The 23933-nt window shown below is 44.3% G+C and overlaps 1 protein-coding gene across 1 annotated transcript; it reads right to left on the minus strand.

Annotated features, from left to right (window-relative positions):
- Positions 1–9547: 9547 nt before the first annotated feature.
- LOC136472166 (ABC transporter B family member 10-like) lies at positions 9548–15319 on the minus strand. Its single transcript, XM_066469895.1, has 10 exons — positions 15020–15319; positions 14857–14911; positions 14214–14389; positions 13920–14120; positions 13533–13792; positions 12937–13250; positions 12533–12756; positions 11899–12251; positions 11145–11566; positions 9548–11025 (listed from the first exon to the last, which is right to left on the minus strand). Exons 1-10 carry the CDS (start codon positions 15317–15319, stop codon positions 9548–9550), a joined length of 3783 nt encoding a protein of 1260 aa, XP_066325992.1.
- Between the last annotated feature and the right edge of the window lie 8614 nt (positions 15320–23933).

Genomic DNA, 23933 nt, shown 5'->3' on the forward strand with positions numbered 1-23933 from the left:
CAACTTTGATACACTAATCAAGTTTCTTTGCAAAGAAGGTACATAAAGAACATATCTAAGAATAAGTATGAAGCCATCAGCAAGCTCTAGCGAAAGATCACCAACGGCCTCAACATCTGCTTGTTCTCCATTTGCGACTTTAATGAAACTTTCGCTTCTTTGCAAAGTTCTTATCGAACAGAATCCCTGTAATGAATTAGCAACATGAATAGTTGCACCTGAATCAATCCACCAAGTAGATTTTGAAAACTTTACATACAAGGATTCATTTACAAATGTAATGATGTTCTCACCTTTATTTTTCATTATCATCTTTAGGAAATCAGGACAATTCTTCTTGTAATGTCCCGTCTTCTTACAGTAGAGACACTCGTCTTTATCCACTGGGAATTGCTTGTTCTGAGACTATTGCATGGGACCTTTTCCAGATGACTTGGAGGAAGAATTGTTATTATAGTTCTTTTTCTTATATTTTAGGTAGTTGACAGTACCACCTTGTGAAACTTTTATTCTTTCCTTCTCCTGCACACACATGGCTATGAGCTTTTCTAAATCCCATTTTTCAGGCTGTATGTTGTAATTAACAACAAATGTGTCAAATTCTTTGGGCAAGGAAGCAAAAATCAAATGAATAAGAAACTTATCCTTGAGTGCCAAATCTATTGGTTTGAGCTTAGATGCCAGATTGCTCATTCTCAGTATGTGCTCTCTAATGCCACTGCCGCCACCAGAGTATCTTTCTATAACCAGCTGCTTGATCGGCTGGGTTGCATATGTCTTTGAAGAGCCAGTGAACTGACTCTTTATTCTTTCTAGGTACTCTGTGACCATGTCACAGTCTGGAATTAAGCCCACAATAGCAGGCTCAATCGTGTTCTTTATCACTGCCAAACACTTGTTGGCAGTGACCCATTTCCTATGCTCAAGGTCATAGGACATCTTTACGGGAGCAAAATCCCGCTCTCTGTTCTGCCATGCAGCATCAGTCTCAGCTGTCTCCCTCATCGGTGCCACAGGTTCTCTGGGACACGGTGTGGTGACAACCCAGTCCACCTCAGTGAGGATAAAAGCCAGGTCTATCTTTTTCTTCCACTCAATATAGTTATCACCTTTTAGAGTGGGGATCTCTTTGATACAACTCATCAAGTTATATCCTCCTGAAAACACAATTCAAATAGTGTGAGAACAGAAATAACAACAATAATTGCATGTCTTAGTTTAACGTTGGTCAAAATTAAAACATACAATTATTTTATACATTAAATCTACATCACTGTTGGGCAGAAATAGAAATAATGCATAATCATTAAAATTATAATATTGCTATTAACAACGTTGGTCAGAAAATAATAATATCATAATCAATTCATATTTATCTCTTGGCTCTTAAAATCAAATTCTCCCGTTGGTTCGAATTTAATTAAAAGTCCATAATTACTTTAAATACGCAGCGGAAACATTAACATTCAATAATCATTTTCCTATTTTCCAGAAGCAACTTTACTATTTACTGAACAAAATTATCGTTGGATAAATTTTGTACAGAAAATTATCACAAAAATTCAATTCAAATTGATCAAATTGTTTTCTGGAAAATAAGAAAATCAAAAACTGTGACTTTACTATTTATTTGGCCATTTCGGCCCAGCCAGCACACGCGCGGCCCAGCAGCGCGCAGCCACAGCGTGGCCCATGGCCTGCTCGGCGGCACGCGCGCGCTCTCTCTCCGCGCCCAGGCCGCAACCTGGGCCTGGGCCGCGAAACCGTTCGCCCGCTTGGGCCTAAAGCCGGTCCGGTGAACCCTGATCGCTAGATCGGATCGGACGACTGTCCGACCGTTTCGCCCGAACAAAACCCCCGGCCGGCCGCCTCTCCCTGAACCCTAGCTTCATTTCCTCTTTCTCCTCTCCTCTCCCACGGCGACGCTAGTGAAGACGAAGGGAGCGCACGGCCACCTCGTCACCGGAGAAGAAGAGAGGACGACACCGGTGCCAAGCCCCTCGCCGGTGCGCGCGCTCGCCCATGGCAGAGCGCGCCGCCGTCGAGCGGCTTTGGACCGCTGCCCTGAGCCACGGCCAAGCCGGGCCTCTGTCCGCGCGCCAACCATGGCGGCGGTGATCACCACCCGCACGGTGGTAGCTTTCCGCGTGACGGCGGTGTCGGGAGGACCGGGTAGGTTCCCCTCTTTCCCCTTTCGATTTCTTTGATTCGGATTTTGCACGATTTTCCGATTAGGGTTAGGGTTAGGGTTGGGGACGAAACTGTTTTCTTCTTCCCCCGATTTGAAATCGGTTTTTTCTTTCCTTTTCCCGAGCTATCTAGAGTTAGGGTTAGGTGTTGAAGCTATTCACTGTCCCGATCCGATTTGGATCAGCCATTCTGTTCTTTTCGCCAAACCCTGATCTGTTCTTTAGGGTTAGGGTTTGAGTTATTTCTGTCCGGATTGAAATCCGTCTTTCTTTTGTCTCTCTTCGCGCCGCGCACCAGAGGCACAGCGGAGCCGGCCATGGCGGCCGGAAGGAAAAAATGTTTGATTTTTTTTTCTCGGGTAACTTTTCTTGTTTTTTCCCGAACCCGATCTACGACTAGGAAGGCGGCTGATACCATTGTTAAGGTCATTTGGGATCTCTAGCAGTAGATCTAGGGTTCGTTCCTTTGAATACGGGATGAACAGAGAAGAAAGAACGGAGAGATGAGGAGAGAGGTGTTGGTGTTTAACCTGAGCCCTCGGAGGGAGTCGTGGAGCTGGCCATCTCAGCTTCGGTGATGGAGGCAGCACACGGGCAGCGACGGGTGGAGTAGAGGTTGCACGGACGTCGATGCAGTGCAGACGGACGGCGTAGCAGTGACGACGGCGAGGGTCAGCGGAGCTTCCTCTGCGCGCCCTCTTAGATCGGTCTAGGGTTTGTCGGTGGGGTTTGCGGCTCACGGCGAACCTCGTACTTTGAGCCGCCGGCCCCCACCTCTTTATATAGCGCAGTGCGACGGGGGCCCACCAACCATGTAGGGTTGGGCGCCCCCGATCAGGGCGCGTGACCAAGGCCCAATAGACCGTTGGGCTTATTGGTTGGGAGATCAATCTAACAGAATGTGCTAGCATTTTTAGGCTAGAAGCAAACAATATTTCGAGATCAATGTGGTACTGGCTGCTGACGAAGTGAGAGTGAGTGGATCCGATAGATACATAGTTGCATATACATAGGACCACCTTGAAATACCAAATGCTTGGTATAATTTGTTTTTTCTTTCTTTCAATCTATCATGTATGTAAAGCAAACTTGTAAATGATCAAATATTTCGACAGAAACCACGGAAAAATGAAGGGGATTGCTAGCGCCCGGACATCCGGATGGACACCAGCGTCCGGACGCCAGCGTCAGCACCCTGTTTCCCGTGCAGCACCCAGTGCACCCACGCGGGGCCCGCTCAGCGCTGCCCACATGATCTACAACACATGGAGGACTGCTCGTGCCTCGTACGTTTTCCACGCGCATGCAGGCAGGGACATTCTGTGCCCGCTCGATGGCGCCCCAATAACTGTAGCAAGCGGCTGCGGCAGGTGGTCCCATTGCAACATGTGTAACGTCAAATTTACTTTTGCAACATCCAAATGAAACACTTGCAACATATGTCCGAAACAGTTGAAACACTTGTAACGTACGTCTCGTCTGAAATACTTGCAAAACACCCGAAAATACTTGAAAGCTATTGCAAATGCATATAATATCCCGATTTACTTTGGCAACATCTAGATAAAACACTTGCAACATACATATGAAACACTTAAACATACGCATGCATGTTATACAACATCTAAATATACTTCTGCAACATCCAGATATAACACTTTTTTTATGAAAGGCAATTTTATTAATTAGCAGCAAGATGCTGCTATGAGGGTGAAAGAATCACCCAATACAGAGTTTATAGCTGTCAAAACTGGACAGCTGCTTACATCTAAAGGATTAGTACAAACATAGTGGCCTTCAGAAGAGTGTTCAATAGTTGATTTGTAGGCCTGACTAGCTAGAATATGAGATGTTGTATTTAGTTTTCTGTCAATCTTGAAGATTATCCCCCTGTTAGCTGTTGTATAATTGATGAAGCACTGCGTCAAAGGTTTGATATCCCACCTAGGAGGATTGGCATGATCCTTCCCATTAAAGAAGTTAACCAGCAACTGGTTATCTGTGAGGAAGAAAGGCTGTTGTACGTCGAGTGCCTTAAGCAAATGAGCAGCAATAGCCAAAGCTGCAGCTTCAGCCATAATGACAGAAGAACATTCTTTTTGTTTGATTTTGATGAATATTATCGATGCAGCATTTGGCAAGGTGCTGACAATAAATATTCCAAGTCCTGCAAATCATGAAACCTGCAAGTGGTTGTCTGGAGAGGTGGATGCATCACAATAGCATCTAGTTCAAGGGAGAAGAGCAGGTAAGGAGACTTTGTAATTAGGTGGGCCTGGTAGTATCATCAATTGATTAGAGCAGAGATGATCTGCATTTGGAATCCTCCTGTTCGTTGCACCACCTACAAAAACACAGTTATCGTTTTCTTTTGTAATTGCATCATCATTCATAGTAGCTGTTCTAATATCCGCCTCAACAGCATGGTGAACCTGCAAAACAGTCCATTTTTTTTTATTTTTGAAGCAGGCATCATTCCTCGCTTTCCAGATGTACCAGAGGATAGTAAGTATTTTATGAAAATCATCATCTGTAATGGTAGGGGTGACAAGAATTGATATTATTTCTTGAATTACATCATCTTCCTGTGGCAAATTTGAAGTGATCAGCGGAGGAGAGGCTGAGAACCAAACTGCTCTGGCAAAAGTGAGTCATTTTCAACTAAGTTGCAAGTAGTGCAATGTCTGTCAATTTTAGTGGAGAAATTCCCAGCTCTGACACCGGTTGCTAAAGCTCTTCTGATCAACCTCCAGGTAAAAGTCTTGATGCATGGAGGAATTTTTTTGTGTTTCCATGCTCTTTGCAAAATGTGGAGAGCTTGCTGTGTGATTCCTCTAGCCCCCTGAGTAGTGATTTGAGCCTGAAATTGTTGGTTAAGAAATTTGAAAGCTTCTTTAGTAGTGCAAGACCCCTTCTTACCTGGTTTCCATCTTAGAATATCAGGAGAATCAGCTGCAACAACAGGCGTTTGAGTGATGTTGGAAGTGGCAGTATTATCAAAGATCTGGGAGATTAGAGCATTGTTCCAAGTTCTAGTATTAGGAAGCCAAAGATCAGATATTTTTTGTGGGAAAGTGTCAACCGAAGTAGGCAAATTAACATGATCATAAATATTTTCCCATATAGAGCACCAGGGCATAGACCAAATACTGGAGTTGCCATTGTGAATCTGAATGATGCAATTTTTATGTAAAATATCTTTAATCTGAATAATGGAAGACCAGAAAGCAGACTTAGTGGCGTTGTTCTTAGCAGTCCAGAAACTATTATTAGGATAATATTTAGATTTGCGCACATGAGTCAAAAAACTATTGTGGTCAGGAGCAATCTTCCAAGCAGTGTTAATAAGAAGACTATGATTGATTTTGAGAACATCTCTAATACCAAGACCACCCTCATTTTTAGGCCTGCAGATGTCACTCCAGGAACGAAAATTAAACGGCCAGGTTAAATTATCTTCTTGAATTTGAAACACGGGGTCGCCAACGGTCATAACCTACCTGGTGGGGAACTGCGGTAGCCAGCAAGTGACGCTCGGGTGCAGTGTGGAGAGGGAGGATGGCGGCTGGGCGCGGTGAAGAATACCACTCCAGAGCAGTTGCCGTGGACCACCTGCGTCAGCTCAAAGAACTCGGCGGTGAGTGACGGTGGGGAGATAGGAAGGCAAGCGACGGCGCTCGGGCGCGGTGTAGCACGCCGCCTCGTTCCCGCCGCTGGTAGTGTGATCGGGGTGGAGCACGCCGCGCGCGGTGCGGGCGCGGCGGCGATTCAAGAGTGGGCGCGAGAATGGATGCGGGTGCAGCGGCGATTCGAGAGAAAAGTGACAGATATTTTTTATTTTGAGCAACACAAGATGGGTGCGTCCGTGCGGATGGCAATCTTGGGCCTTTCAGGCGGGTGTCGAAGTCCACCAACGCGCGTCCAGACAAAACGAGCGCCCTATCCACTGTATTTCCAAAAAATGAAAGGTCTAGGCAAAACTACGGCAAATATACATTTTTTTGTCATCACAAGGGCAGGACCTGTATCCGGAATGCAAATGCCACGCTCTGGACGAAACATTTTTTAAAATATCACCAACAAGCAAAATAGTTGCATTGATTTAGAGCATCTTGAAGAGTTCCTAAAACCCATCCCCAATCTTGACTTTTTGACAAGATTTTAAAAAAACTCTCTCCAACTACTCTTTATCTCAAATCTTAATCTTTCTGCAGTTGGAAAAACCGATCCAATCATGTGGAAATATACACGTGCGAATCCAATCGGGCGATCAAAATAAAGAGAATGGATAGGGTTCCCAATACAAAAGAATCGTTAAAGAAATGAATCATTATGCTCGATCAGACCCAAGGATGGAAGCATACCGCCAAGCTATAGATAAACAGCCTTGACGACAAGTTTGATGGAATTGAGTTTTCACATGTTCTTATGCCAAGACAACGATGCAGTAGATACACTCGCCAAGATGGGGTCCTGACTAGAGTCTTCCTCTAGGAGTCGCATAAGCTATTGATCCAAGTGGAGACAGAAACGAAAAGCAAAAATGAAGATCCAATCAACAACACATAACCTGCGCCCTGTTCCGTTTGGCTTATAAGCCATACTTTTTCAGCCAACAAATAATATTTTTCTCTCACAACAAATCAACCAACAGTGCTTTAAGCCATAGCTTATCAGCCAAGCGAACAGGGCACTGGTCATCAAACCTGACTGGACTCAACCTTACCTCAACTAGGACTACGAGAAACACCGTCCCACGGGACAAAAGCTGAAGCGAGTTGTCTCGCTCCACAAGTCAGACACCGTGGTCAGGGACGAACTGTACAAGAGAGGCAAGTCCGAAATCATTGAGCAATTCATATGTGAAGATCATCAGGGCACGCAGTTGTACGCAATATCCGCTCAGGAGTCAAATGCTAGTCAAGAAAGCCTTCTGACAATGCTTCTACTAGCCGATTCCAATCGCTGACGCAGATCCAATTTTTGGTACTTCTCTTTGGGTTAGTGACTCTTGCAGTGATATACTAGAAGGAAAATTAATACCTTTTCACCAATTGCATCTTGTATGACACTCATGTGGTTGGTTTCCCCAGCTATGATATTTGCAGTGGTTAAGTCAGTGTCGAAAGCTCCAATATCTTGACTGAGCACTGATCTCAGATATGCTATCCGCATGCGTGCCATTTGCCTCTGACTTGTATACATCCAACTTGCAGTTTCTATAGCAGGGCCATTGTGAGTTTGTGATGAAAAGATTAGAGAATTCATTGGAAAATAACTTAAGTATTCAGACATGAAAGTAAACTTTCTTGATGATGTCTCCGACTTTAGTTTTGCAGTAAAAGTCACATCTTTGGGAAATACTAAGCATGAATCATTTGTCCTCGTAACCATATTATAGGGCATGCGGCAACATTGTTTTCATCTACACGTTACATTACTTTACTCCAGCTACAAGTCTAATCCAGAATAGCAATGCCACTTTGCTGCCCGGCATATTTGGAAGCAAAGAAACAACTTCATATTTGACAGGCCGGCCTTCTTTCTCTTCTTGGAAAACCTCTTTGTGAAGAGGCCAAACTTCAGGCTTTGAGAATGAGAGATGATAAACGTGTAGCTTTTCTCCTCTGTTTAGATCTTCTCTCTTAGGCCTCCCTGGTTTTTGGCCTGCGCTTCCCTTCCCACCGTGGCTACCTCAGCCCTTCGTCTGGTTGGTTTGTTGGGCCTCCCTAGTTTTTGGCCTGCGGTTCCCTTCCCGCTGTGGCTACCTCAGCCCTCCGGCTGGTTGGTTTGTTGGGCCTCCCTGGTTTTTGGCATGCGGTTCCCTTCCCGCTGTGGCTACCTCAGCCCTCCGACTGGTTGGTTTGGTGTTACTTCTCTATCTTTTGTACAGGTTTATGTTTTTATTTAATAAAATCCTACAGTGGGGGCTTCCCCTGCTGTATTTCCCGCTAAAAAAGAAGCAATGCCACTTTGCTATTGGAACCCGATCTTAGTCTACATATTCCTTAGTCCTTCCAAATTCCAAATAAATACACCGGCTATTTCCTCGTACGTATACATGATGCTTTGCTAAATGTGTTTGATGTTTCTGCTGCATACAAAAAGGGAAATTGCATCATCAAGACTACAAGAGCAAGGTGTCCAGTAATAAACAAGGTAGTTTCTGCTGCAAGTCTTATTACGTCCTCTAAAACCACATGCCATCATGTTAGTGCCTGGAACTTTCACAATAGTGAATAGTCATCCAACAGCCTGATTCTCTGATTTCAGTTTTGATCTGGGTGAATAGTATGATCATTATGTGAACTTGCTGTATCTTATAGATTCATAGCTAATTAATAGTTTATTGGAAATAAAGTATCTCAGCTTTTTTATGCAATGTCCATTGTACCGAATTTGGGTAATTCTATTTTTGGCATGTAATATTTTAGGTAGCTCAATTTTTTTTGTTCATGATGTTTTCTTTCTTTCTATGTTTGCCAAGCTTCTCGCGGTGTGACCAGTTAGAGCAGTGAGCTCCGGGACTCTCCCGTCCGACCAGGTTCGAAGCTTGGCACCTTCTTATTTCAAAGACATAGGGGAGTCTTCTCCTATGGTCTAGTTTTATGTTATATTTTTTGCCTATTTATTTACAAAAAATAGATATTCAGCTAGTTTCTTGTAGAGAGCTTTGTTCAAGTTGTCCTCAACCTTAAAAGATGGTTAAACTAGTTGATGGGCCGCATGCAGGGAACCAGCTTATATTAGTATATTACTGAATCCCTTTCCTGGCTTAAATACTGTTACTCTAGCTTCGATATTATTGAGTTGCATGCACCAATTAGTACAACCCAAAAGCTTAAGCTGATGGAGAAAGGTGGATAATTCACTTATATTCCAACACTTTCCCTCACGTGGAGGCTCCCTCAGGCCTCAGACGTGGAATAAGAGCGAGCATCAATTATTTTATTTAATTGCGCTAACCAGGATTTGAACTCGAGACCTCTAGCTCTGATACCATATTGAGTTGCATGCACCGACCAATTCAACCCAAAAGCTTAAGCTGATGAAAAGAGATAAGCAATTCACTTATATTCCAACAGATATTTTGGCTAGCCTTATATTGCATAGGAAGAATAAGGTTAAACATATGGCAGTGGAGGTGCTCCAAACAGATATCATTCAAGTAATAAATAGCAGTTGTTTTTTTGCCCTAACTGATGGACTATGCATCATCGGTATATGATGAGCTAGCTATGTTATTACAATTTGTGAAGTGACAGCAAGTGCACATTTAAGTGATGCTTAATCTCTAAAAGCTATTCTTGCTAAGTGTCTTTGGTCTTTGGCCACATTGGAACTTGAATAGATGGTGGTCAATCTTTCATGTTGCTTTGCAAGTGGAATAATCTTGAGTAAACGCCATCTTCAGCGGAGATCAACGCTTGGTGATCACCAAGTTCAACAACCTTTCCTTTTCCCATCACAACTATCGTATCTGCATTTATGACCGTGGACAATCTGTGTGCAACTGTGATACTTGTAATCATACTGGCTTGCTCATCTTTGTCCTTCCACACTTTGGCCCCTAAAGAGCTCATAACCACCCTCTCAGATTCACTGTCAAGTGCGCTGGTTGCCTCATCAAGAAGCAGAATGGCAGGCCTCTTTAGTATTGTTCTTGCAATAGCAATCCTCTGTTTCTGCCCTCCTGAAAGCTGGCTCCCTTTGTCTCCAACAACAGTGCCATACCCTTCTGGTAGACCACTGATGAATTCGTGAATGTTTGCCTCCATTGCAGCCTGGATGATTTCAGTCTCTGAAGAGCTTTCACTTCCATAGCTAATGTTATCTCTGATGGATGTGTTGAACAGGATTGGTTCTTGTTGAACTAGCCCAATCTGCTTCCTGAGCCATCGGAGATTGTAGTCCTTTATGTTCTTGTTGTCAATTAACACTCTACCTCTGGAAGGATCGTAGAATCTCAGTATTAAAGCCAGTACAGAGGACTTTCCTGCACCACTGGGGCCAACCAATGCTACTCTTTGGCCAGGTTCAATAACTAGATTGAAGCCATCCAGAATGGTCACCTCTGGTCTTGATGGATAATTGAAGCTCACATCCTGAAACTCGGTTCTACCGATAAGCCACCCTTTGCCTGGGTTTTCTGGTTTATCCGACACAATTTGTGTCTCTCTGTCAAGTGTGTCAAATACAGGATTCAGTATTGAAATGGCTGACATGACCATAGGAATGAGGGTCCATAACTCTGTGATGGAAGGCACTGTAAGTGAGAATATCTGGTATGATCTTATGCTATCCTTAAATGAGGCTTGCTTCCTCTGAACCAAAACTGTGGTGTACCATAGCGCCACTGCATGTGCAATATTCCAGAGGCAGAGCGAGATACCTTGGATGACCCCATACTTCATGCTCTCAATCTTGGTGATCTTCAAGGGTTCTTGGAGTGACAATTCTGCTTTCTTGATTATTTCATCTTCATAAACAAAGGATGCCACAGTCCGGATGTTGCTAGCAGCCTCTGAAGCTAGGGAGACAAGTTCCCGGTGAGCAATAGCAGAGTCACCATAAAATCCTTTTGCTGACTTGGCTTGAATAAGGCCACCAATGAAATGGCATGGCATGACTGCCCATGAAACTAAAGCCATTCTCCAATTGACCTTCATGCTTACTATTGTTGCTATCAGAATTGAAGAGATGCATTGCACAATAACTGCCATTCTGTCAGATATGATTGTCTTGACTGTTGACGTGTCACTGACAATGCGTGAGGTAAGAAATCCTACGCCATTATTTGGTTTCTCAAACCAACCAAGCTCATTTCGGAGAACAGCTGCGTTGCATTGAGCAAAATAATTTCATATTATCAAGGGTATGAGGTGTGTATATAATGTTCTCTTGTGAGAATTTATGGTGAACACTTAACAAATTCAAGGTTTTCATGTGACATACCTGAAAATAGTGCCTCCCTTAGGTTTTTCATTGCCCTTTCTCCAATGATACCATAAATATAGTGCTGCAAGGTGTTACTCACCATTGTTACCATCCCTGCTGTGAAGAATATCAAAGAATACTTGGTGACTTTCTTTTCTGCATCCGGATCATAATATGCCACACCAATGGTCATGATGAAATAACCAAACAAAGGCTTTGAGATTCCAGAGATGGCTGCAGCTGCGGAGCCAAATAGAATCTTCATAATGTCCTCTTTACGCAATCCATACCAAAGTCTAAAGAAAGGGTGTGTTTCCTTAACATTCTCATTCCTTGGTTGTTTTGACTCCAGTCTTTCTAGCTTTTTCTTTGGTCCCTGATTTGTAGAGGACTGCTTGATGTGTGCTTCGCCAATTTGTTCCTCCATGTTATCAGAAGCGCTGTTTAATCAATCAAACAAAAAACGTAAGTTCTACTTAGTAATCCTACTTATATGTAATAATTTCACTAAACTTCCTAGCAAGGAGTTTGTGTGTCTTTTTTTTTTGCACTTTTTTGTTCTGTTCATCATTTGTAAATAGTAACTCTTACTTTGATTTGAAACTGCTGGCGTCCGTTTTGAAAAATCTTCATTCATTGGGATTCTAAGGTACACCCCCAACCCATGCATGATGCATATACTTTTAAAGCGATAAGTTATATTGAAGAATTTCTTAACTGAGTATAAAACATTGGTCAAGTAAAACTTTCCATTGGCCACATTTAACTTTACCTTGCCACTTTATTTTCAGCTTCCTTGTCTATATTTTGCATGCTGCATACATTGGAGTAGAATGTGCTTTTGTCAAGCAACTCATGATGTGTCCCAATTTGTGCTACTCTTCCATTTTCGACGACAACAATAGTGTCAGCGTTTACAATTGTGGACATCCTGTGGGCTATCAAGATAACAGTCCTTCCGCGCATTGCTCTCTCAAGTGCACCTTGAACTAGCTTCTCTGATTCTGAATCAAGGGCACTTGTTGCTTCGTCGAGAAGTAGGATTGGTGGATCCTTCAGCATTGCCCTTGCAATAGCTATTCTTTGTTTCTGGCCTCCCGATAACTGCACACCCCTTTCTCCTACCTGAAACAATTTAATTGTAGGAAGTTCCAGCGGGAGTTATTTTTATATCTTTGAATGTCTAATAATGTGGAAACATCCATGATTCTCCTATGGGAATAAATTGTGACTATCTGTAATTTTAAAGTTCTATTCTTAATGCATCACTCAGTCGACTTCGGTCCTTGAGAGATCTTGTTGGAATTTAACAAATCATGAGTCAAAACCCTAATCCATGTTTGGTTAAATACGATGGTCGACGACCCCAAGTATTTTATAAGTTTCCATAGGAAGTGGTGAAGTACCTCGGTTAAGTACTCATTTGGTAGTTTGGATATGAATGAATGAACATTAGCTGTTGTTGCTGCTTCAGTTATCTCTTCGTCACTTGCATCCATTTTACCAATCTTCAAGTTGTCCTTTATGTTACCAGAAAACAGTGATGGTTCCTGAGAGACTGAAGCTATATTTCTGCGCAGCGATTTCAGATCGAGTTTCTTGATACTGTGGCCATCAATGAATATGTCACCTGCAGTATTAGGCCTTGTTACATGACTGAAACATTTTAATACTACTTAAGCTTACAGTTACTAATGCTTCACAGAAGTACGACTAATAAACAATATGTAATCTTTTTTTGTTCAGGGTTTAATCGAAAAATAGTGACTTAGATCAGGCTAGTTGCACTGGTAAGACTGTAGAAGCATACCTGAAGTTGGATCATAAAACCTTTGAAGTAGTGAAATGACAGTGCTCTTCCCACAGCCACTGCTTCCTACCAGAGCTATGACTTTGCCTGCGGGGATGGACAATGAGAATCCCTGGAGAATCGGCTTATCCTGGCGGGAAGGATATGCAAAGTGCACCCTACGGAATTTGATCTCTCCATGAATCTTGTCTAGTACTAATCCACTTTTTCCATAACTTATGGATGGCTTTCTCTTTATCACCTTGAAGACCTCTTTTCCTGCAGCTTTTGCCTGATTGAAGGTCTGAAGGTCTGGTGCGGCATAGGTAATTGATCTGAATCCATGCAGTAGGGAAATCCATTAAGTCTAGAATACATGCAAATAAAAAAATTAATGGCAACTTTGGCTAAAGGATGTGAGTTTATTTCTTTTTTCTTTTTTGAAGGTAATGGCAGGAGCTCTGCCTTCCAATTAAGTAGAATAGAATTGACCTAGTTTTTAAGGAAAAACCTAAAGGATGTGAGTTGCTTCAATGTTTTGTTTGAATGGTAACTATATTTGAAAAAAAATATTTTTAGTGCAACGAAACCAATCAGTGAGTTTGTGTGATTATTACATTGCACCAAAGAGGATGCTCATGATGGCAGCTATCGTGCCACCTCCTGTTGCCTTGTTTTTGGTTACTGCAACTGCCCCAATCCAAACCATCAGTGCCCATGAACAAAAGGTCACTGCTTGGAACATTCCAAGTCCTATTCCCTTTATCAATGCTTCCTTCTTGCTTAGATTAAATTGGTTTTCCATGCACTGGACAAAGGACTTCATGGCCCAGCTCTCTCCAATGAAGGAGAAGACGGTCTTGATATGTGACAAAGTCTGTGAACAAATGTATACGAAGGTTTATAAACATATTTGACGAAGCGGGAGATGATCTGTGTATCAACATTTCTATATATTCAGGTAACTTGGCTTGAGGTATGGGTGTTAACTGATCTCACAATACCTGCTCTACAACCGATATTGCCTCTGAAACAATAGCATTGCGTGACAAAGATAAGACATTCAACTTTTTCGTGTATGCTGCTCCAATGACGAGGATAAGTGGAATGACGAGGAAGGAAAGCATTGCAACTTGCCAGCAGCTGATAAACGCAATTATGATGCCAGCAAAGAAAGTGGAGAAGCTTGCAATGAAATGACCCAGCTGCAGAAGAGTGAACTTAAGATGCAGATCTGACCGCAGAGTTTCAGAAGTCTTGCATCAATATAATGCTCATATGATTGTGAAATCCAGTACCTTCTCTCCTATTGCATCTTGTATGACACTCATGTAGTTGGTTACTCCGGTGATGATGGTTGCAGTAGTCAAGTCAGTGTCGAAGGCCCCAACCTCTTGATTAAGGACTGATCTCAGAAACGCGAGCCGCATGCGTGCTAACTGTCTCTCACCTGAGTATATCCAGCAGGAGATCTCTGCATGCAGCCAATTCATCAGATAAAAGGTTAGCAACATTTCGCCACTGAAGTTGCCATGTTGTTTTTTACTAGTAGGTCTCATATATTTGTCATTTCTGAACATAGGTGTATGCTGGTAACAAAAATAATATTTCCTTGCAATTAGTGCGCCTTTACTGTACTCGTCAAAGTTCAGAGATGTGCTTTTATGTCATATATAATGAATATAAGTGGAAATTAATTTCCAAGCGCACCTGCATGTAAAATAAAATCTCTCCTGAGTTGAGCTAATTTTATGCTTAGTGGGCGAAGAAATCAGTGAGCAATGTTGCCAGTTCTACTTTATATCTTTGTTTCATAGAGCCAGACCAAAAAATCACAGGTATGCACATTTTGCCTTTTCCCCTATATTTGTTCTTTCTAAAGCACCACAAGGAAAATCTACATTCATCATGGAAGGAATGGACAACAGATTCTTGACTTACCAACCATTCCAGCTGGAAGAGTGGCTCCTGCCATGTACCACACAAAGGGGACCACCTTCAAGCAACAAGCAGGAAATCCTCATGCAAGTTGAAAACAATTGCAGACCAATAGAATCGGAATTCGAAAGGCTAATGATATGATAAAGGATTTTAGCAAGTTCACCTTGTACAGCGCATGGACCATGCCCTCCGGATCATTTATGTTGGTTCCAAAGGCATCAAGTGCCTTTCCAAGAAGGAGATATCCAACTGGGAATGCCATGCCATGGATGACAGACCCAATGGTTCCCAGGGCCATGAGGAGCCAATCTACTGTGTCGGCGTAGCAAAGCAGCTCAAAGAATGAAAATGGCTCCTCGTCGGCGCCAGCCTCGGGGGAGACTGAAACTGTGCTTTTCCTTTCTTCGGTATCATCAGCATGAGATGATGATGACATTGAGTGATCTTCATAGTTCATGGACATTTTTTCCCAGTGGATCTTGTGATCGTTTTGCGGTATGGGAAGGGAGATGCATAGATGGCATCAGTATTATAGGCATAGACGTTGCATTTTGGGCATGCCAGTTTACATTTAGATGTAGATACTGACAACCATATCTCCCAAAATAGCTTCCAAAAAACACAACAGTAGGCATTCCCAAGGTTGAAAATAAAATAGTCTGGCTTCAAACAAGCACTGTAGTAGGTACTCCCAAGGTTCTACTTCCACATAACAATTTTTTTTTGGTGCCTCTCATCTGGGTGCAACTGTAGTATTTGCTCATGTACAGACACACACCAACCCTACACACGCACACTACACTCACACCACATGTACACAAGCAAACCTACAACTATAATCAGATCACTGGATCGCGTCCTTTGTAAGATCACCGGGTCCAACCATGAACCTGTGGGCGACGGGGCGCGTCGTATTCCCTTTGTGGCTCCACGCGAGAGGCAACAGAATTTATTTGGGGACGACCCCGGTGAGAGACGCTAGTGCGATTCCAGAGAATCGAACTTGCGCCGGCTGCCTGCCCACCGGCTGAGCTAGCCATCCGAGCTCTGCTCGGTTCTCTCCACATAACAATTTTGCTTTCGCTGACAACAGTTTATTATCAAATCGATTCTTTCATCCACTTGGATATAGGTGGAGAATAGGGGAAACTTTGGATTGAGAAAACTGAAAACCCAGCAACAATCCTCCCAGACAAATAAGAAAAAAAAGGTAAACACTTAATTTATATTATTTCGCATATTATCTCTACGAAACAGAGCAATAAGCCATACCATCAGATGGGCTACTCAGGTGCTCCCTTAGTCACAAATAAAAGAGTGAGAAGACATTGTTTCATGCATTCAATATTTTGTGTCAGTAAAGATTCTCATTCATTTGTATAATAAGTTAGGGTACTTTTGATGAAAAATATGCTGGTACTTATAAAAAATCTAAATAACGTTTACGATTATTAGTTTCCAAAGTTTTAATATTGACATTGCAGACATTTCCTATGACAATGGAAGTTCCATCAGAAAGTTAAATCAGTGTCTTGGATCTCACTTTAAAAACCCCTTGCCCTGATCAACTAAACAAATCATGCATGTTAGCAATGCAGAAGGTCTGATCTGCATGTATACAATAGGTTAAAGAGTGCTTACATTATCGAGGCGGGTGTCAAGGAATAATTGGGGGCATAATTCGAGCATATGCCCTTTGAGACTGCACATAGGACATACGGCTGTCCATGTCGTGTCATTGCAACCAGCCCTGAATGTTTGTTTGCACCTGGTCTGGAAACACTTCCAAGAGAGAAGCACCAAAAAGGAGAGTTCTGGCAGTGTTCCTCCTCGTTGCTGCTAACAAAACTGACGATAACAGAAGCCCGGACATTGGTCGTCTGAACTTTATGTGACCTGCCATCAAAATTGACGATAACTAACAGCTTCGCCGAAACTCTTGTGCAGGCTGCTGTTTGCCACACGAAGGCTCTGGACAGCTGGCTAAGGTGGTGGTTTTCGACAATGTTTGAAGTTTGAAGTTTGAACTGGACACTGTTTTGGCTGAGGGAACCAAATGGGTTGATTCTCCAAAATTTGGGTACAAATGCCTCGGGTTTGCAGTTCCGCAATTCTCAGAGCTTGGAATTTGAACTGGAAACTAAATAGGTGACATGCACTTTTTTGGCTGGAGCGCTTCTGTTGGATTCATCTGCAAACGTACTAAAAAAACTTCATTAGAAGACGGTTCTCTCGGATGTAGCAGCAGCAGCATTCAGAAACAAACATCTCAAGTGTTGTCATGATGTAATCTGAGTCATATCTCGTTCATGGTATAAGCTGAGAATATCCGGAGATGCCATGAACACGCCGGGGACGACTCCTTCAAACGGCTTGTTTAAAAATTCAAATATCTTTATGTATCTAATGTGTTTGTTTGACCACCAATCATCAGTCGCGTTATATTTTGTGCGTTGGTGGCCGGAGCTGCCTGCTGGATTATGCTGGGGAGCCCAGACGCATGTCCGATCCGTGTTCCATCAGCTCGGCAGATTTGGTTTCTGATTTGTAAGCATCAATCGCTGATTTCGCGATTCATCAGATATTCAGATGGGACCCCTCGTAGCAGCACATATTTACCTGGAGCCATGTTTGTTACACGGCAAATTTCTTACATCGTATATGTTTGTATTCATTCATGTAACAGTGCTACCAAATTCCTGTTATATATGTATACGTTGTTTTGATCATGTGTTTTAATTTTCAGAGCCTGTTTTGAACACAGGAATTTCACCGGAACCAGTTTAATTTCACATAAAAAACGTAAGGATAGGGGAAATGTCCCATGTTCCAAACAAGGCCTCAAACTCTCTGAAACAGAGCGATCAAGTAGCCCTAAGAGAGGTGTCATAAGATTTATAGCACAAATTAGGATCACACAACATGGCTTGCACAAAACTGTTTATCTCTCTCCATGCTCATTTTTACTAAGAGTAGTAGTATACGACGAATTAAAGATAAGAGTCCTCACTAGTTTACATCTGTATGTGTATTGTTTGATAAGAGGCCTTAAGCACCTTTTTGTGACCTGAACTCACGACCCATGCTCAAAGAAAATAGAACATCGCATTTCCAGCCATAGTACATGTCTGGCCCTAAGATGCATTAGACCAGATGACTCGACCGTTGAATAGATCTTCGAGCTGCAAATCTTTCAGTGTTTCAACGTGTGAGCATGTTGTTAGTCTAAATATAATACCATCCACAAAGAATCATCTTTGCTTGTCCTAGAAAAGAAGTGCGTCACTGAGTCATACGCCTTGATGGAAACAAGGCAGCTAGTATCTGTGTGCAGGAATCATCGAGTCAGTTTCCCAAGAAATGCACATGTATACTAGTATGCATATATGCAAAAATATTCTTGTACAACTACGAGAGTATAATATGTGCACTACCGGAGGCGGCTTCTTTGCCGAGTGCCTGAGGCACTCGGCAAATACCGATATACACTCGGCAAAGGGCGCTCGGTAAACAGTTTATCGGCAAAGACCTCATTGCCGAGTGCACTTTATCGGGCACTCGGCAAAGGCTTTGCCGAGTGCCAATCTGACACTCGGCAAAGAAAAGTGGCCATGACGGCGAGCGCCACCGTGACGGCGGCTTTGCCGAGTGTCAAGGTCAAGCACTCGATAAAGGTACCATCTTTGCCGAGCGCTGTTGACTTAGATACTCGGCAAAGGTGGCCACTTTGCCGAGTGCCGCCGACAAGACACTCGACAAACATGCCACCTTTGCCGAGTGCCTAGCCCGTGGCACTCTGCAAATCTGTGATGTTTGCCGAGTGCAATGGCCATTGCACTCGGCAAAGCATGTTCCCAGATAGTTCCCAGGTAGTCACTTTGCCGAGTGTCATGGCCATTGCACTCGGCAAAGTGACTGAAAACAACATTTTTATTTGTTTTTTACAGCCCATCCAAACAAACAGAAGATATATATAACAAACATCACCAACATCACATATATATCATCAACAACACATATATATCACCAACACCACATATATATCACAAACGTCACATGTCTCACAATATATCACAAATAAGTTCACAAGCAATCCAAGTGCTCCATCATCGTCAACAACAATTACAAATAGAAGTACCATTAACAACCACAAGTATCATCACTGATTTGGTAAAGGATTCGCTGAAGCATGAGGATCGTTCGATGCCGCCGATTGATTCTGCACAAAGAAGAAGAGATTGCATGTGTGAGACAAGATAAATATATACCATACATGAATAAAACTTTCATACTCCACTAGATTTGACTGTAAGCATGAACATACAAACTAAAACATTTATACTCACAGGAGTAGAATAGTGAGGAGTTGGAGGTGGAGGTGGAGCGAATAGCGAATGTGGCGGAACTACACCCGTAGCGACGCCAAGACTTTGCATGTACTGAAGAATCTCCGCCATTCTTCACTGCTCGGCCTCCCGCTCGGCCTCCACCCTCTCCATCTTCGCCTGCATCTGCTCCCGTATCCTCCTCTCTTGTTCCAGCTGGGCCTACAATATATTAACCCCAATGTTACAATAATTGAAAGGAAAAGGTATGAAAAAACCAATGAACGATGAAATAAACCAGAAATAACCTCGAGTGCCTCCACCCGGTGGTGTGAAGTGTCCTGCCAAGGTCGTATGGCCGGGCTCCTGCTCGTGCTGCTTGCTCGAATCTAGGAGAGACTGGGAGTAGCGGCCGAGTCGATTGCGCCGGTACCGCCCATGCTTCTTGCCTCCAGCCACCCTCATGATGACTTCTCCATCAAGGTCCTCGGTGCTCAAATCGTACTGTGGCCCATGGACCTCCCTTGCCATCGATGTGTACTCACCGAGGCGGTTGTGGACGGTCGCATTGTTGTACGTCTTGGGCCCGTCCTCTGGGTTGTAGTCAACGTCGAACGTCGCCTTGCCCTTGTGGGCCATAGCAAATGCCTTGAAGATGGAGCAAGGCTGGCCACCATGTGACGCCGACTGCGAGAAAAACAGTAAGATGATTAGAAATCATGCAGAATTGAGTGTTAGAATAAATAAATGAATTCGCATACCCATGTTTCTGCGTATCCACTAAGGTTGCGGCTGTCTTGATGGTGTGCTACACCTAGCATCATCAAACGCAACTCCTGACACAAGTTGTGCGTCTCCTCCCACTCACGTGAGCACCACTTGTCCACCATCTGTTCCCAACACTGGGGATGCGCGGCGCACCAATAAGGAATCATCTATAGGCCATCAAGTACATGACATATCAGAAGATGAAATTAAGCCTACTTAATCTCAAAAGGAATCAGTATTAATGTTCTGTATTTACCCGCAGGTACTAGTCCCAGGTCAGCGTCATACTCCTTGCGTCCCTTTTGGTGACCATCGTTCCAAGGACGGTCCTATGGTAAGTTACGACGGCCTAGATGCGTGCCTCGTAATGCATGTCCACGATGAGTTTTTTGCAGCATTTGGTAGCCACCGCATCCGCCCTGGCCTCATGTCCGTCCTGGCATCTAAAGAAATCCTGCATACAAACACGATATATCCATTCATTATTTCAAGAATGTCCAATGAATGCGATGTATTGAGCAATATAGTGCGAGGAGGACTTACCCACAGCTCTTGCTTCACCCGCTCTGCCTTGTTGTTGAATACCCTGCGGGCCCAATCTGCAGCATCGAGGGCGGCGGCGTAGTGGTCAAACGAGTAGGTCGGCCTTGTCACTCCGACGTACTCAACCAGGCTAGGGAAGTGCTCCTTGCATAGAAGACCGAGGATGCCATTGTCTTGGCGTGTGTGAGCACCTCCACTCGCCACAATCGTCCAGTTCCTACCCAAGTGATTAAGAAAAATTATTAGTTTCTATTTTGATTTTCAACATATCATATAAAGTAGTGATAACATCTAAAGTTACTTACTTTTTCCCCTCGGATCGAATTAGCGAATGTCTCTCACGAGGTATCGGTCGCTGAGGGAGGCTCACGAGACCTCACAAGTAGACGCTCGACAAACTAGAGGAAGCGGAACCCCCTGCTGTCGCCTCCTCCTCCTCGTCCTCCTGCGTGTCCTCTTACGCCTCCTCGATGTCCTCCTAGGGCACCTGCTCCTCCTCCTCCTCACGCAGCAGCGAGGAAGGCGATCGAGGTTGTCGAGGTACTCCGGCTCCGCTCCGACGGGCTCTTCTCTGCAAAAAAAGAAACATAAAACTATCAATACAAAATTTCGGCAGCACCTCCCCTGCATGGCGAGGTTTCCAAAACCTGTAAGAAAACCAACGGCACGATGGCCGACATGCACATATATATATGAATGGCACGATGGCCGACATGCACAAGATTATGTTAGGAACACCTAGCAATGTAATCAGGATAAGCAAGGATCAGGGATTACAAATTCAGGATCTGTATCCCATTACTAATGTATTCCATAAGCTATATTAATTTATGACAAACACCAATCCATGCATCCATAATCCATCAATTCTAAACCTTAGATTTGCAACTATGCACCATAACCAGCGTCCACGAAGGCACCCTAACCAGGACATCTTAATCTATTCATGCATCCACATCCATCAGGCAGAGACGGCATAGGGGCTCACCACTGTAGAATGGCGACCGAGATGGCCGGATGCGAAGGCGCCGTTGCTTCGGCGGCCTCCTTATCTTCCTCCTTTCTCCTCTCCTCCTCTCCTCCTCCTCTCTTTCTCCTCCTCCTCCGACAGCGCGGCACGAGGGGCAGCGCTGGCGCGAGCGCGCGGGCAGGGGCGACGCTAGCGTGGGCGTGCGGGCGGTGCTGGCGCGGGCGCACGGGCAGGGGCGGCGCGGGCGGCGGCAATGCTGGCGCTTGCGTGTGTGCGTGTGTGTAGTGTGTGTGGGCCGGCCCAGCCGATGGGGTTAACTCCCCCTTTGTCGAGTGCCCCCGATCTGACACTCGACAAAGGTTTTTTTATTCTTTGCCGAGTGCCACCTGGCCTGGCACTCGGCAAAGAGGGTTTTTTTAAAAAAAAATCTTTGCCGAGTGCCCCCGATCTGGCACTCGGCAAAGTATTTTTTTTAATTTTTTAAAATTGTTTGTCGAGTACCAACTGGTCTGGCACTCGGTAAAGAGGGGTTTTTTTAAAAAATTTAAAAAAATCTTTGCCGAGTGCCAGCCGTCCTAACACTCGGCAAAGAGGCTCCTTTGCCGAGTGTCATTTTTTTGACACTCGGCAAACTATTTTTTTTTTCATTTTTGACCTTCAAACTTTTTCTGCAGTCCTCATATAATACCTGGTACTACATGTTCCAATGTGGCACATTTCTTGGACTTTTTCTATATTTTTTTAATTTATTTCATTTAATTGAATTTTCTTGGATAATTCAAATTATAACTGCTAGTCATTCGAATAATGAAAAAAATGAATGGAAAATGATATTCATGCTATTTAGTATAATGTGAGGTCGTATCCAGGAACAGACCATCAATTTTGAACATCTGGTTCATGAAACATGACCACGAATTTGCGATCGAGTTGTTTTTAAATTCTATAAAAAGCAAACAAAGTTCAAAAATCATGAAACTTACTGAGATGTCAAGATATCATATGTGGAGTCTGTGATAAAAAATTGAGGAGGTTCCACGCAAGTTTGTCATGTACGATGCTTACCACCTCGTCGGCCTCTTCACGAAATCATGAAACTTCTTCAAAGATTGTTCAGTTTGCAAGCATCGTACGTGACAATTTGCATGGAACCTCCTCAATTTTTCGAGCCCGAGCGATCGGGACAGGCGACGAAACTCAGCCCCTCCGATTGTGAGGAACCAGATGGGGTAGCGCAAAACGACTCACACCAACCCCCATGAAGGCCCGACAGGGCTCGAGGGCTCAAATGCCAAGGGACCGCGACCCCAAACTCGCGTCGACAGGATCGGCGACATCCGGCTATGGCTCTTGGGATCACGACTCCAAACTCACGTCGACTGGATCGGTGACATCCGGCTACGGCTCTGGGGACCACAACTTTGAACTCGCGTTGACGGGATAGGTGACATCCGGCTACGGCTCTTGGGACCGCGACTCCGAACTCACATCGATTGGATCGGTGACATTCGGCTACGGCTCTAGGGACCGCGACTCCAAACTCGCGTCGACGGGATAGGCGACATCCGGCTATGACTCTTGGGACCGCGACTCCAAACTTGCATCGACTGGATCGGCGACATCCGGCTATGGCTCTAGGGACCATGACTCCAAACTTGCGTCGATGGGATAGGCGACATCCGGCTATGGCTCTTGGGACCACGACTTCGAACTCGCGTCGACTGGATCGGTGACATCTAGCTATGGCTCTTGGGACTGCAACTCCAAACTCGCGTAACGACTTCACTAACTAAAACTAACTCTCTTGATCCACGGCGAGCACCGACGCCTAGGTCTACTCGTGACTTCACCTTACCCGATCCCACGGCGCACACCGACGCCAAAGATCAAACTCTGTTGCATCCAAAACTAAGCTATCTCCGTTCATGGCGCGCACCGATGCCAGGGTTTGTCTCAAACTAAACTTCCTCACCCGATCCCCGGCGCGCACCAACGCCAGGATCAGTAAGTTCTGTCTCAATCCAATCCTCGCGCTTAAAAACACCTCGGCTGCACAACGACGCCATGGTTAAACAAAATTACGCCGACAAAACAGAAAAACATCCCCCGTTGACAAACTCAAAAACACCCCCAGCCGGTTCGGCACGAACCGCCCGGGGGCTACACCCATGGGTGCGCTCGCGAGCACCCGCCGGCAAGACAAAAATCCCCCGGATGATTCTGCCCAAATCACCCGGGGGCTCCTATCGGGTTCATAAACCCGGGGTCCCTCGGGGACTGGCTTCCACGCCAGGGCTCGGCCTAGGAGGACAACCTTTTCTTCTTCTGGGCCGGCCCGAGAGTCTAAATTCAATAGACCGGAGCACTCGCTTCAGGCCCTGGCCGCCTTCGGCCCATCTTTCCGACCGGAGCACTAGCTCAGGCTCAGGCTCAGGCCAACTCCAAACGGCCTCTCCGATCAGAGCGCTAGC

This window comes from Miscanthus floridulus, chromosome 8 (genome assembly GCF_019320115.1).
Source record: "Miscanthus floridulus cultivar M001 chromosome 8, ASM1932011v1, whole genome shotgun sequence".
In the NCBI taxonomy this organism is placed as follows: Eukaryota; Viridiplantae; Streptophyta; class Magnoliopsida; order Poales; family Poaceae; genus Miscanthus; species Miscanthus floridulus.

Coding starts and splice junctions, on each gene's coding strand:
- LOC136472166 (XM_066469895.1), bottom strand. CDS start 15,319: ATGTCCATGAACTATGAAGATCACTCAATGTCATCATCATCTCATGCT. Junction 14,912..15,019: donor TGGTCCATGCGCTGTACAAG/GTGAACTTGCTA, acceptor TGTTGCTTGAAG/GTGGTCCCCTTTGTGTGGTA. Junction 12,252..12,532: donor CAAATGAGTACTTAACCGAG/GTACTTCACCAC, acceptor AAATTGTTTCAG/GTAGGAGAAAGGGGTGTGCA.